Source organism: Papio anubis, unplaced genomic scaffold, assembly GCF_008728515.1.
Source record: "Papio anubis isolate 15944 unplaced genomic scaffold, Panubis1.0 scaffold793, whole genome shotgun sequence".
Lineage (NCBI taxonomy): Eukaryota > Metazoa > Chordata > Mammalia > Primates > Cercopithecidae > Papio > Papio anubis.
The window spans coordinates 1-14,326 of NW_022168154.1; the positions used below are offsets into that span (position 1 = coordinate 1).

At 43.3% G+C, this 14,326-nt stretch overlaps 1 protein-coding gene across 1 annotated transcript in view; it reads left to right on the forward strand.

Moving 5' to 3' along the window:
- Positions 1 to 6: 6 nt before the first annotated feature.
- The window catches only part of LOC116268661, a 37,602-nt gene continuing 23,282 nt past the window's right edge, over positions 7 to 14,326 (forward strand). The window contains exons 1-3 of the mRNA XM_031662597.1: positions 7 to 2,072; positions 8,104 to 8,251; positions 8,495 to 8,635. Of these exons, the coding sequence (XP_031518457.1) occupies positions 666 to 2,072; positions 8,104 to 8,251; positions 8,495 to 8,635 (1,696 nt within the window). The 5' untranslated portion in view covers positions 7 to 665. The remainder of the gene's footprint in view (positions 2,073 to 8,103; positions 8,252 to 8,494; positions 8,636 to 14,326) is intronic.

Sequence of the window (14,326 nt, forward strand, 5' to 3'; positions counted from 1 at the left end):
TTGACACCGCACACCCACCTGGTAGCTTCCATACTGACACCGCACGTCCGCCTGGTAGCTTCCGTACTGACACTGCACATCTACCTGGTAGCTTCTGTACTGATACTGCACATCCACCTGGTGGTTTCTGTACTGACACTGCATATGTTGCAGGGTGTAATGACCCGGAGGTGGTAACAGTTATTGCCGACCAGAGTTTACATTCTAAAAAGGAGAGAGAAAATCACTCTATCACACCACTAAGCGACAATGATGATTTCCACTTGGATGTTAGCAAATCAGATAGTATCATTCCTGTTGGTCTAGATAGAAATTTAAGTCCCAAGAGGCCTATCACTGCAGTGAGATTTGGAAATGGGTGTCTCTCAGGTCATGCTAATTCAAGAGAAGCAGCCCCAAGCCAGCTTGATGACTGCTGGGAGCTGGAACCTGTTCCCGGGCTAGTCAGGAAGGCGCAGCGCAGAGGGGACTGCAGCCTGGAGGCCAGAAGTTCCCTGCTGCCAGACAGAGGAGAGGTGTCTCTGCAGTCTGAAAATAGTGCCTTTTACCAAGAAGAGGACAGAAGTGGCGTTTTGAAGGCTGAGGGTCATGGTGTCAGGGCTTTTGAATCGAAATCTTGGTGTCACATAGATGAGGCTGCAGCACAGACCTGTGACCAAACTTGTATGAAGCGTTTGGTGGACACGGAGGGGATGGTGCAGAGGACAGACGGCCTAAAGCCTAGCATGGCACAAGGAGTGCCACCCAATGGCAAGTCTCCCAGTCACTCCAGATCTCTTCACAGTAACTGTATTTCCTCCATATTTGTTTTCACCTGCGCAGAGGAAGAAGAGAGGGAAACAAGCCCAGGTGACAAAACAGAGGGTGAAATATGTGTGAAGAGTTCATTCAGTGTGTCACAAGACCAGCTGAGTGACCCTCAAAGGTTAGAAAGTGGTGAAAAAGAATCACTGCAAGCAAAGTATAGAGAGACAACTGAAGATGACATAGAGACTGTCAAGTCAGATTCTAAAACAACCTGTGAGGGGGAAACAGGCACACAAAGATATGAGGCAGTGCCACGTCAGGATATACTCTCCTGCGTTAGTTCTAGTACAACGGAGAACGCTGATTTTGAAACTAATCAAATAGAAAAAAATTATGAAACACACCGAGTATACAACTGCAAATATAATGGTCTTAATGTTATACCACCGTTAAGTCCGAGTTTTAATCCAGTTATACAGAAGTCAGAAATAGTAGAGAATTCTGTTAGTAGTGGTAAAAGCGCAAAATGGAAGGGAATTTACTGTGAATCAATTGAAGACGCTCCTGGTATCTTTGGTCCTAATACATCAGGGTTGAGTAGACCAAAACTAACACGTAAAGAAGAGGAAGAGAGACTTTATTTGGAGAAAGATAGTATTGATCCCAAAATTATTGACTGCCTGGGTCCATATGGGACAAATGAACGTGCACACCGTTTCAAAGAAGGAAACACCAAGTCCACTCTTAAACAGTTGACTTTAAATGGTGAAATGGGTTTTATGGGAAATGCTAAGGTGAGTTTTGAGAAAATAGAGTCACGTGACACTTCCAGTGGGCATTTCTTTTTGGTTGGTGTTGATCCCGCCCTAGTGGACAGATACACAGCTGCCCCCTGCAATGCGGCCCAGGGGATTCCCGCTGTCCCCGTGGACAACAAAGACACTGTCGTACCAAGTAGTGGCCACATTTCATCACTCACAGAAGGTATCCTAAATAGATCTGAACATCCCTCAAAAGTGAATTGGCAGAGTGTCCCAGAAGGAGTCTCCTGTTTTTTGAGTGAATTTTCTTATTACCCAATGGGAGGGTTAGGAAATCCAGTATTTTCTGAAAGACTAGCCAGTGGTTGTGGTGGGTATCAAGTGCGCTATCTCTGGACTAATACAGTCACAAAAGGTGCACTAGAAGGTGAAACAGTATTTAGTGAGGATCTACACCACAAGCCACAGGGCTTGGAAATTGCTTCGTTTTCAGAAAACACTCCTCAGCTACCGGTGTCAGAGGACGGTGTTATTTGGGGATGGCATGATAGAGACGGACAGTTCGTAAGTATGTTTTCTCTGTTTTACTGTTGTGCTGCAGTATGCTAGGCTATACATTTTAATTTTTTAATTACTTTTATTTATTTTTTGAGACAGAGTCTGACTCTGTCACCCAGGTCGAGTGGTGCGATCTCGGCTTACTACAGCCTCCACCTCCCAAGTTCAGGTGATTGCCGGGTTCAAGTAATTTTCGTGACTCAACCTCCCAAGTAATTGGGATTACAGGCATGTGCTACTACGCCTGGCTAATTTTTGTATTTTTAAAGACGGGATTTCGCTATGTTGGCCAGACTGGTTTTGAACTCCTGACCTCAGGAGATCCACCCGCCTCAGCCTCCCAAAGTGCTGACATTACAGGCATGAGCCACCAGGCCAGCCCATTTTAATTGTTTTTAACTTAAAATTAATAAAGATTTATTCTAAACAGTGGGTAGTTGTTTGAATACTTATATATGGCTGTGAATTACTCTAACAATGATTTCCAGATTGGAGAATATGAATTCTTGTTTGGTGTACTTAAGCCAGAGTTTGTGTGCAAACTCTTGTTAGCACTAAAGCATGCCCTGCTAGTTGTCCTACACAGCTCTGTGTTGACTTTTTTCTGTCTGTGAATTTTGCCAGCTCTTCTGTCTTCCTGGCCGCAGTGCAGTCAGAGCCCTTTGAGGGCATCTTATCTCGTGGGCAGTGTAGTTGATTTAGTAAGCCTGTGAGCCCATTGAAGGTGTAAGTCACACTGCAAAAGACAAACTTATCTAAAAATCTGGCCGGGCGCGGTGGCTCACGCCTGTAATCCCAGCACTTTGGGAGGCCGAGACGGGCGGATCACGAGGTCAGGAGATCGAGACCATCCTGGCTAACACGGTGAAACCCCGTCTCTACTAAAAAATACAAAAAACTAGCCGGGCGAGGTGGCGGGCGCCTGTAGTCCCAGCTACTCGGGAGGCTGAGGCAGGAGAATGGCGTGAACCCGGGAGGCGGAGCTTGCAGTGAGCTGAGATCCGGCCACTGCACTCCAGCCTGGGCGACAGAGCAAGACTCCGTCTCAAAAAAAAAAAAAAAATCTGTGCTTCCTGATATCTTTGTATGTGTCTGAGGCAGGTAGAATTTGCTGCTTTTAACTGACTATAAAATCTTGGTTCTGTCTTCTTGCAGTTACAATCATTGTGGAGTTCTTTCTCTTTCAGAACCCCAAGATGGGGCTGCCCCTCTGGTTTGGAAGAAGCTTAGCAAATGATTCTATGGGCAGCTAATTTGAACATCTTTCTAGAAGTTCTGTAATAAATGGCAACATTCAACAACAGGAAATTAGTTTTGCTCACAAAACAGACATTTCTTGAAGCAGTGTGATTGAAAGCACATACTCAGAGTAGCAAGATCTCATTATTCAGCCAGTGGTTTATTTGTGATTTTTGTGGGCAATGAAGCAAGAAAAAGTATTGATATTAAGGAGATAAAGATGACTTAAATGTCAACACTTACTGTATGGAAATAAACAAGTAGAAATCCCCTTCTATAACGTAAGGAATGATCCATCAACCTCTTTTACTTCCATGCCCACATTGGGAGTTTTTCTGGAGAGAGTTATGTTCAAATTCATTAGTTTTGCTCCTTAAATGGTTGTGGAGGCAAAACAGTATAAAACTACATCTTTAAGATAATCTGCAGTTAATCTTTTACAGAAGTGACGTAATTTTCAGTTGGTTACCAGTGTCACTGCCTCAGATGTCAACACAGAGCATAAATGATGCCTAAGTGAGAGGTGTGCTTCCAGTTTTAAATTAGCTTTTCCATTATGAGGTATTCCCAAACAGTATTCTAATATGAGGCATTACCACATTTAACGATGGTGCCTTGCCTTTCAGAACTTCAGTTTTCAAAGTGCTGTTACAGGTGTCTTTTTTTGTAGCAAATCTTAATATAACAATTGTTACTCCATTTCACAAATGAAGAACTGGAGGTAGAGCCTTGTATGGTTCCGGAGTCAGCAAATTGCCCTGAATTACTAAACTTTTTAGTGCATCTCTAGGAGTGGTTGGGGCTTGCATGGAATATTTCTTTCCCCCGTCTCTCACCTGCTTTCTATGCCTCATTGGCCAGTCCCCCTTCTGCAGTATTAGTCACTCTGGTTCCTACTCAGTAACTTGTCAGAGAGACTGTTGTGTCTCATGTCCATAGTATACAAACTTATTAGTTGATATGTTATTTTTCAAAGTGGAGCCTAGTGTTTCTCACAGGGTGGGTGGGGTAGAAGGGTTTATTTAAGCATCTGAACTCAGGCATGTTCACTTTGGAATGTGGCTGTTAAGGTCCGCTTACCTGTGGTTTTAATAACCATTGCTTGGCCATACATTTTTAATGGAAAAAATAAGACTTATAGTCAAGTAGACGACACTGGAGTTTGTTTGTTTATTTATTTATTTAAAGGATAGAGTCTTGCTCTGTCGCCCAGGCTGGAGTGCAGGGGTGCCATCTCGGCTCACTGCAACCTCCGCCTCCTGAGTTCAAATGATTCTCCTGCCTCAGCCTCCTGAGTAGCTGGGATTACAGGTGTGTGCCACCACACCTAGCTAATTTTGTATTTTTAGTAGAGACGGGGGTTTCATCATGTTGGCCAGCCTGGCCTTGAACTCCTGACCTCAAGTGATCTGCCCATCTTGGCCTCCCAACATGCTGGGATTACAGGCATGAGCCACCACACCCGGCCCGACGCTGGAGTTCTTGATAACCATTTAGAGTTCCATATGACTGCAAGAGAATAGCCATATTTTATAGAAATAGTAGGAGATTCAGATCTTTGTTTAATACAAACTATTTCTCTTGTAAATTATAAGTTAATGAACTCTTGGTGAATGTTGTATTTTGCTGAACACAATTGCTTAGAATCTAACTTTCTAATTAACCATCGTTTTTATGGGCAAGTTACTTAACCTTTCTCTGCCTTGGTTTTTTCATTTGTGAAATGAGTCCAGTTAATAACTGCCTCCAAGACTTGTTCTAATTCAGTACAAGGAAGTGCGTAGAATGTGCTCAGCACACGGTAGATCCTTGAATGTCATTAAGCCTCAAAAGACGTCTTCATTCTTTCATTCCTGGTCACATCTCTTCAGTCACAGGATTGATTGAACATTTCCTAACTGCATACACTTGATTTGGACTTCTTCACTAAGAGGTAGTCACTGGTTAAGGGTAGAGTCCTAGTCATTTGTGGCATAAAACCTTGCAGAAGTTGTCAAATAGTGGAAAATGTAAATTTATGTTATTTATTAAACATTGATTCATTCCTCATTTATCTTGAGCACCTCCCTACTGAATTCGGGACTGTGCTAGCTATCAGTAGTACTACAGTGAACGGAATGCCCATGGTGACTGCCACCCTGGAATGGGAGGAGCATGAGGGCCATGGGGGCCCCAACAGCCATGCTGTCACTGCTTTCAAAGTGCTGTTGGTCTGTATTAATAAACTACAAAATATATTTTGGTACTGAAGGACACTCAACTGCAAAAGGTGCTAATAATAGAGAAGGTTACTATTAGTTAGTGTTGGGAATTTAAAGCATGTGTAGTATGTGCATGAGCTGAGGGGAGCCAGCGAAGTGGATGGAATGGAACCAAGGCTGGAAAACTGGACTGTGTGGTGGTGGAAAGAGACTGGGTCTAACTAGGAAAGGCGATGCATGGAAGTATTAGAGTAGGAAAGAGAATAGAGAAATGAATTGACAAAGACAACAGAACAGGCGGAAAGGTGTGAATGCTGCCAGAGCCAGTGTTGTGGGTGACCTGTGGCTGTCTCCTGCCCCCTCATGTAGCTCCATGAGCTCTTGTCTGTTTCCTTCACCATCACACCTGCCAGCTCAGCGCTGTGCCTGGCACAAGCATGCTGGTGAACATGTCGGAGGCACTTGTTGGACAGATGGGTTAATGAGAGAGAAGAGTGCAAGTAACACTGTGCAGAAGCAGAGGCCAAAAATGAAATTTAGATGTAATGCAAGAGGGAAAATTGAAGAATTGGTGTTTCTTGATTATAATATTCTTGAAGGAACCCAATTATTTGCCCTATCACCAGTACTTTAAAAAAAGGAAAAAGAATTCCAGATAGGTCCCCATTGAAGCATTTGGTTTTATTGGCATGATGCTCATTGGTGGTCCAGTGACTGGAGGAGCAGGAACGAACAAAGTGTATACCTAAGTTTAACCACATCAGCCGCCTTCTCTCAGTTTCAGAAATAGTTTTATGTTTTTTCCTACCAGCCTCATGACCTGAGCCAATGTGGATTTATTCTGTCTTTTAAAAACTGTTAATGCACCCATTGTTTTCTTGACGGCCCATGGTGGTGCTTCCCAGCCCTTCTCCTGTGTTCTGGGCCACAGAAACTGGTGTGTCTATGCTTCATGCTGGGGTAGTGCAGTGTAACTGCTCCCAGCTTGCAGCCTGGGTCCACGGGGCACCGGGTACCAGGGACCTGTCCCTTCCTCCAGAAACTTTGACTTCCTGCACTGTGGTGTGAAGGTGTGTGGTACATTTGAAAAGGCAAATAATGTGTAAGTTTGTTGAAGGATTGTGTGTTTGGACATTTGACTTTTCTTTAGACTTCAGGGGAGTGCTTCAAGGTGTGTAAGCATAAGAAAGGCTTGTATCAGAAAAAGCAGGGAGTAGGGAGTATCCACATGGTGGGGGACTGTTGTGGGTTTATACTCTATGTCAAGAAGGACCACCAGTCCCCGGTCTCTTGGCAGGATGTTCTGGACAGACGGATGGGAAGAGCGAAAGTGCCAGTGTGCCTAGAGACAGCAAGGAGGTCAGTGTGCTTGGAAGTGGACAAGGCCAGGGAGCAGGGAGCACAGGAGGGCTCTGTGACTGCAGTGGGAACTTCGTCTTTCACTCCAGATGAGCCAAGCTGATGCAGGAGGGCTTTGAGTAGAGGACTGCCCTGTCGGACTAACTGGGCATGCGTGACTGTCGTGATGACCGATGAGCTTGGTATGTGCCAGGCATCATGTTGATGGCAGGAGTTGTTCTGTCTTCCAGGTGAGGTTTAGCCCATGTTCACAGCTGTCCATGGCAGCTTTGGCCTCAGCCCCAGTGATCTGAGAGCCCATTGTCCGGAACACTGGACTAGCAGCCTCATGGTCACCTGTGGATTCTCTATCAAGGTGATACTGAAGCTGTATTGGGAATGGGAACAGGTAGTTCTGTGAAAAATGTGAGATATTTTATCTTCTTCCTCAAAGGATGCCTGAGCTTTCTCATCCTACAGTATCCCTGACAGACCTATTAGAACACCTTTGTTCTTAGGAGCAATTTTCATTTTCTACACCTTTTGTTTATGTGACTTTTTGAAGCTTTCTTTCTTTTTTTTGTTTTAGAGATGGAGTTCTGCTCTGTCGCCCAGGTTGGAGTGCAATGGTGCGATCTCATCTCCCTGTAACCCCTGCCTCCTGAGTTCAAGTGATTCTCTTGCCTCAGCCTCTCAAGTAGCTGGGATTACAGGCGCGCGCCACCACTGCTGGCTAATTTTGTATTTTTAGTAGAGCCGTGTTGCCCAGGCTGGTCATGAACTCCTGGCCTCAGATGATGCGCCCGCTTTGGCCTCCCAAAGTGCTGGGTTTACAGGCGTGAGCCACCGTGCACTGCTGACTTTTTTAAGCTTTCTGTGTAGAATTTTATTCATCTACATTGTATTCAAGTTTGTAAAACCCTGAATTTGATTTTATTAGGAGTCTAGGAAGTCACCAGCTATTCCTCAGGTACAGTTTGTGAAATACTGAATCTTTTGGTGGCAGGCCGGTCCTTCCCCATCTCTGCAAGCCTTGGTCTTGGGAGGAGGAACTTAAAACTTGGGGGGAATTTGATGGAATCCTGACTGCATTTTCTTTTTTTTTTAATTTTGAACCTGATTTCATCCCAAAGGTGTGTGTAAATACATAGGCTGAGCCTTTGGAGCCTGTATCAGATGTCCCTTAACTCTGCATTAAGGAGTAAAATTGTATTTGGTTGACATTTGGATACAAATGTCTGTCTCCTATTTCTTCCTAGGTACCAGCAACTAAGGTTTCAGAGCTGAACCCTAATGCAGAAGTGTGGGGGGCTCCTGTGTTACATCTGGAAGCAAGCAGTGCTGCTGACGGTGTGAGTGCCGCATGGGAGGAGGCGGCTGGCCACCACGCAGACCGTGGCCCACAGGGTAAGTTGAGCATGGCTGTGGTGTGCAGCCCCCGGCTTTCAGGCCTGTGCTTTTGTTGCCATTTTAATCTGTCTTTAAGATGTTGTTGTTCATTCACAACTGTGTCATGGTATGTGGCAGTGCCTGAGAGTCCAGAGGTCTTTTACAATTCAGTTAAAGAAGTTGAGTAACTGCAAGTGTAAGCTTTGTTCTAAGAGAAAGTTATGCTTCTAACCCTGCCTTGGGGTAAACTCCTAACTGTAGGATCGGATGCCAGTGGTGATGGTGACCAGAGCCATGAGAATGCAGCATTGCCAGACCCGCAGGAGTCGGACCCAGCAGACATGAACGCGCTCGCTCTGGGTCCCTCGGAATATGACTCTCTGCCTGAAAATAGCGAGACAGGTAAACATATCTTATGGGTTCATTTTCCCGGGGATTATGGTCTGCTTTATGTATTTTTTTTTATTTAGCATATTAACAGTCTCTGAACAATGTGTCTTTCTTTGCCTCCTTTTAATTCTACTTTAAACTCACTCTTATGTGGATGCAGAGAAGATGAGAGTCCTTGTTTAGGGAGGGTGCCATGGAGCATGTAAGGTCTCAAAAGATGAAACCTGGGCTGGGCACGGTGGCTCACGCCTGTCATCCCAGCACTTTGGGAGGCTGAGGCGGCCGGATCACCAAAAAATTTTTTTAGTAGACATGGGGTTTCACCATGTTAGCCAGGATGGTCTCGATCTGACTTCATGATCCACCCGTCTCAGCCTCCCATGTTTTCATTTTTATTACCACAATTGTTCTTAACCAGTGCCTGTCCCCTCCCCCACCCCACTTGCCATGGACATTTCGTTATCGCAGTGACCAGGGAATGTACTGGGCAGGGCCAGAGAGGCCAGACCTCAATGCTGTAAGGCACAGCCATGCAGAATGATTTCGTTGGCTTAAGACTGTCAAAATCAGAAACTGTCACTTAAGAGGGAAAATGAGTATGTAGATGTTCTGTGACAGTTTTTTGTTTTGTTTTGTTTTTTTAAAAACTTCAGTGGAGCTTGTTGCTTTAAATAATAATTGTTTGGTAAAATGAATGAAGTATTTATAAAGGCACAAAAATTAAGCCATGTTTGTTTCTTGTAAATATAAATTTGCCATCTTGAATTTGCTTAAAGTGAATTTCCTGTCTATATGAGCAGTTTTCTAAATCTGAGGAAGTGCCGGTATTCAGCAATTAATTTGATTATATCCCCCTTGTTAATTTACCAATAACTGGTTAGTGACTTGGGAATGGCAGAACATTGGGATAAATTGGAGTCATGTTAGAGTCCATTGAATTTAAGATGGCAAAGGAAAGGAATCCTCATCATTAAAACAGATTTTTACAGAAGATAAAAGGCCATTATACATTGAAGGAGTGAGAATCCTAATGGCAGGAAGTAAAAGGGGTTCAAAATAAACAATTTAAGTTTCAGACTAAATTGAAATGACCTAATCTTGAACTGGAGTCAGAATTTATACAGAAAATGGAAGATAGATAGGAGGTAGATAGATGTGAAGATTTGTCTTGAGGATAGAAGATGGGTAATGTTATCAACAGTGAAATAACATGTGAAAATCTGCCTGAAGATGGCAGATAAATAATGTTACCAAAAGTGAAATAACATGTTAAAATCTGTCTGAAGATAGGAGATAGGGAACATTATCAAAAGTGAAATAACAGCACATTAAAGTATATTCTGGAAAGTTTAATTTCAAAAGAAGGTGATTCTTTTTAAAGGGGGCATTTAAAACTATTTTCAAAAGAAGAAAAAGAATACCTTCTGCTCTGTCTTCCTCCTTCATCTCCCTCCCACAACTCCTTCCCTCACTCCTATAAAGCATTAGTGAGGCATAACCGATGTACAATAAACATCATATAGTTCAGGTATACCCTAGATTTTCCATAGCTTAAGGAGAATTGAGGAAATAATACATTACTGATTTGTTACCTCTTTCATTCCTCTTTGCTTTGTCCACCCAGTTTGATAAGTTGTTCTGTACCTGTAAAATCCTTATCACAGTCAAGGTCATGAACATCCCAATCACCAGGAAGAGCTTCCTGTGCCCTCTCCTTTCTCCAGGGAACCAGTGGTCTGTTTTCTGTCACTGTATGTCAGTTTGCATTTTGTAGATTTTTTTCTCTTTAAAAAAAAAAAAAAAAATTGAACTCCTGGGCTCCAGAGATCCTCCAGCGTCAGCCCCACAAGTTGCTGGACAGCAGACGTGTGATAGAATTTGACAGTGTGTACTGTTTTTGTCTGACTTAAGTTACTATTTTTGAGATTGATTCATGTTGTAACATGAATTAATCATTTATTTTTATTGCTGAGAAGTATTCATGATATGGATATATCACAGTTTGTTTTTCCGCTCCCCTATTCATGGATTTGGGGATTGTTTTCAAAATGTGGCTTTACCAATAAATAAAGTATTTATAAAAGTGAACATTTGTCAGCAAGATTTCATATAAACTTATGTTTTCATTTCTCTTGGGTAAAATACCTTGGAATGGAGTAGCTGGATCATCTCGTAGGCATGTTTATCCTTTTAAGAAATGGTAAAGCAGTTTTCCAAAGTGGTGGTACCATTTTCTATTCTCAACCAGTAGTAGATTAAAGCACCACATCCTTATGACCCTTATGACCCTTATATTTCCCTAAGGACTAGTATCAAAACATCTTTTTTAAAAAAGACTATTTTTTTAGAGCACTTTTCAGGTTCACAGCAAATTTGAGTGGAAGGCATAGAGATCTCCCATATGCTCCCCTCCCCCCACCCCCACCCGTGCATGGCCTCCTCCGCTGTCCACATTCCCTCACCAGAGGGTGCCTGTGTTATCACTGATCCTCTACTGGCACATCACTCCCCCACCCCCACACATGGGTGGCCTCCTCCGCTGTCCACAGTCCCTCACTAGAGGGCGCCTGTGTTATCACTGATGATCCTGTATTGACACATCACCATCACCTGCAGTCTATAGTTTACATGAGGGCTCACTCTTGGTGGTGTATGTTCTGTGGGTTTGGAGAAATGTATAATGACATGTACCCTCCATTGTAGCATCAGAGAGAGTAGTTTCCCTGCCCTAAAAGTCATACTGTGTTTTGCCTACTCACCCCTCCCTACCCCAACCCCTGGCAACCATTGGTTTTTTCACTGTCTCCATAGTTTTACCTTTTTCAGAATGTCATAGGGTTGGAATCCTGCAGGATGTCGCCTTCTCAGATTGGTTTCTTTCATTTAGTAACATACATTTAAGCTTCCTCCACGTCTTTATGGCTTGGTAACTCATTTCTTTTTAATTTTGTTTTAGGTCAGATTTTTGCTCTTTAATTTTAAAGAGAATGTTTAAGGCTAACCATGGCACTGTTGGGTCTTTCTAGAAATGGGCTTGTGTTTCCTAGTGGTTAGTGATGCCAAGCACCCTTTTTGTTCTTGATGTTTTTATCAGTTGTTTAGGATGAGATTTCTAAAATCCTGTTTAAGATTTACAATTCTGATTTAAAGCGTCCATCTTTTGGCCATTGACATTTAGAATTTTCAGTGGTGTATTTATTCCAGTAGTGACTCAATCCGATAACCTCTTGATGGAAAGTCCAGGATAGATCCTGGAGAGGACATAGAAGAAGCAATTCCAAAGATATCCCCTGTAAAACATTCACGGTCAGGAATGGGCTCAATTAGCAAAGACTCTTGTTGACACAAGCTAACCAGGCAGCAGGAGCTGAGATGACAAAAGCCCCTTACACACGGGACCTCTTATTAAGACAAACTCCGAGCGCTTGACGTGTGCAGAACAAAAAGTCTTGGGTTCCTGTTTTCAGACCGGCCACCTGACCTGAACTGAAAATCGTGTCTCCCCTGATGGTGGAGACCAGAGTGCTCCCACTCGGTCACAGTTCAAGTCTCAAGCACCTAAAACAAGACCCAGAAAACTTTTGTTTCTGAGACCTTCATTTTGGGGTATTGTTTTCTGAGTCCCAACAGAGGTTTCTGTTGATATGTCCTCATCCATGTGCAGTCTCCTAATAGCCCATCAAAGGCAGTCTACATTTGTTACAGTAGTTTTGATCTGTCACACTTCTTTTTTTTCCTTTGGGATTTCCATCTTTCTGCTTGCCTTGCCCACCTGTTCTTACCTGCTGTCTCCTTTATCCATTTGAGCCCTTAGCATCTTATCCTAGTTCTTTTGAATTCCCTGTCTCATAATTCTAACATCCCTGTCATGCCTGGTTCTAAGGCTTGCTCTGTCTTGACATTGTGTTTTTGGCCTTTTGTATGCCTTGTAACTTTCTCGAGAACCAGCTGTGGTGTGCTGGGTGGAAGGCACTGTGGTGACTACATCTTCAGTGCTGTAGGGTGATGTGTGGGTAGGGGACGCCTTCCACAGGAGGCCTGGTAGTCTCAGTCTGTAGTGAGCCCGGGCCTGGACTGTGAAGCTCACAGGAGCTTCTCTTTTTTCCACCCCTCTTAGATGGGGCAGGATGGCTAGAGGAGGCAGGAGCTAGGTATTTCCCTTCCTCTAGGTATGTTCTGCTCTGACTAAACCCCAGCAAGTTGGACTCTGGTTAAACTGTCTTTCCTGAGGGCAGACCTTGTTAAGAAGAACAGAGTGCTCTGGTATTTTTCAAAATGGTTACTTTACTCCTACCCCTGCCAGAAACACAAAGGGATTTTTCTCTCATATTCACTATGAGGACCTGGTTGAGCTCTAGAAAGTATAACTCACAGAAGTGCAGGACCCCCTCACCCGCCAATGACTGGGACTCCCTGCAGTTTTTAACTCTCAGACTTGGTCACCCTGAGCATCCAGCAGTTCATCAGTTCCAGGGCAGTGTTTTCTGTCCTCGCCCTGGTTCCTGCAAAAGTTTCTGCTCCATACGTTGTGATCGCTTCTCTATTCATCTGTCTGTCTGTCTGTCCGATATGGCAGCAGTTATTTGCCTTGTGACCTTACTTAGGATCTAAGAAGAGTTGTTAATTGTTCTGTTTTTTTAGATTTTTTACTTGTCAGACCAGAGTGATAACTTCCAGGCTCTCACTTGCAGCATTTTTTTGTAATGCATATATCTTACTTGATGTTGTGTCTGTTTGTGCATTTTCTTACTGGGTTGTTTTATTATTCACTTTTGATAGTTATTTCTATGTTTTGGATATAAGTCCAGATATGCAATATACTTTGTTCTCCTAAGAGTATTTTTGAGAAACAGTTTGAAAATTTCTTATATAATCAAGTTTATCATTTTTTTCTTTTATGGTTCTTCCTATTGGTTTATATTCCTCCTATAAGTTTAATTGCTTTAGATTTTACATTTCTAGGTCCATTTTAGGTTAGTTTTTGTATAACGTATGAAATATGGATGAAAGTTATTTTCATTTTGTGTGTAGGAATCTGCGGCTGTTTGTTGAAAGGCTTCTCTCCACCAGCGCTGCCTTTGCACCTTTGTCAGAAGTCATTTGTCTGTGTGGGTCTGGGTTTATTTTTGGACTGTCTCTTCTGTGCCATCGATGCACTGGCCCGCTCTGACCCCAGTAGTGCACTGCTTGGCTTGTCGGCATAGCTTGCTTTATTGTGCTTCTCTTCATTGTGCTTTGCAGCTACCATGTTCTTTATAAATTGAAGATTTTTGGCAACCCTGCATCAAGCAAGTAATTGGCACCATTTTTCCAATAGCATGGTATTCACTTCATGTCTCTGTGTCACATTTTTGTAATTCTTACAGTATTTTAAGCGTTTTCATTATTATTAATGCTAATGGTGATCGGTAATCTTCGGTGTTTTGTACTACTGCCATTGTTTTGGTTTTGGGGCGCCAGGAGCCACGCCTTTTTTTTTTTGAGACTCACTGTCTCCCAGGCTGGAGTGCAGTGGCGCGATCTTGGCTCACTGCAAGCTCCGCCTCCCGGGTTCCCGCCATTCTCCTGCCTCAGCCTCCCGAGTAGCTGGGACCACAGGCGCCGCCACCACGCCCGGCTAATTTTTTGTATTTTTTTTTTTTTAGAGATGGGGTTTCACCATGTTAGCCAGGATGGTCTCGATATCCTGACCTCGTGATCCGC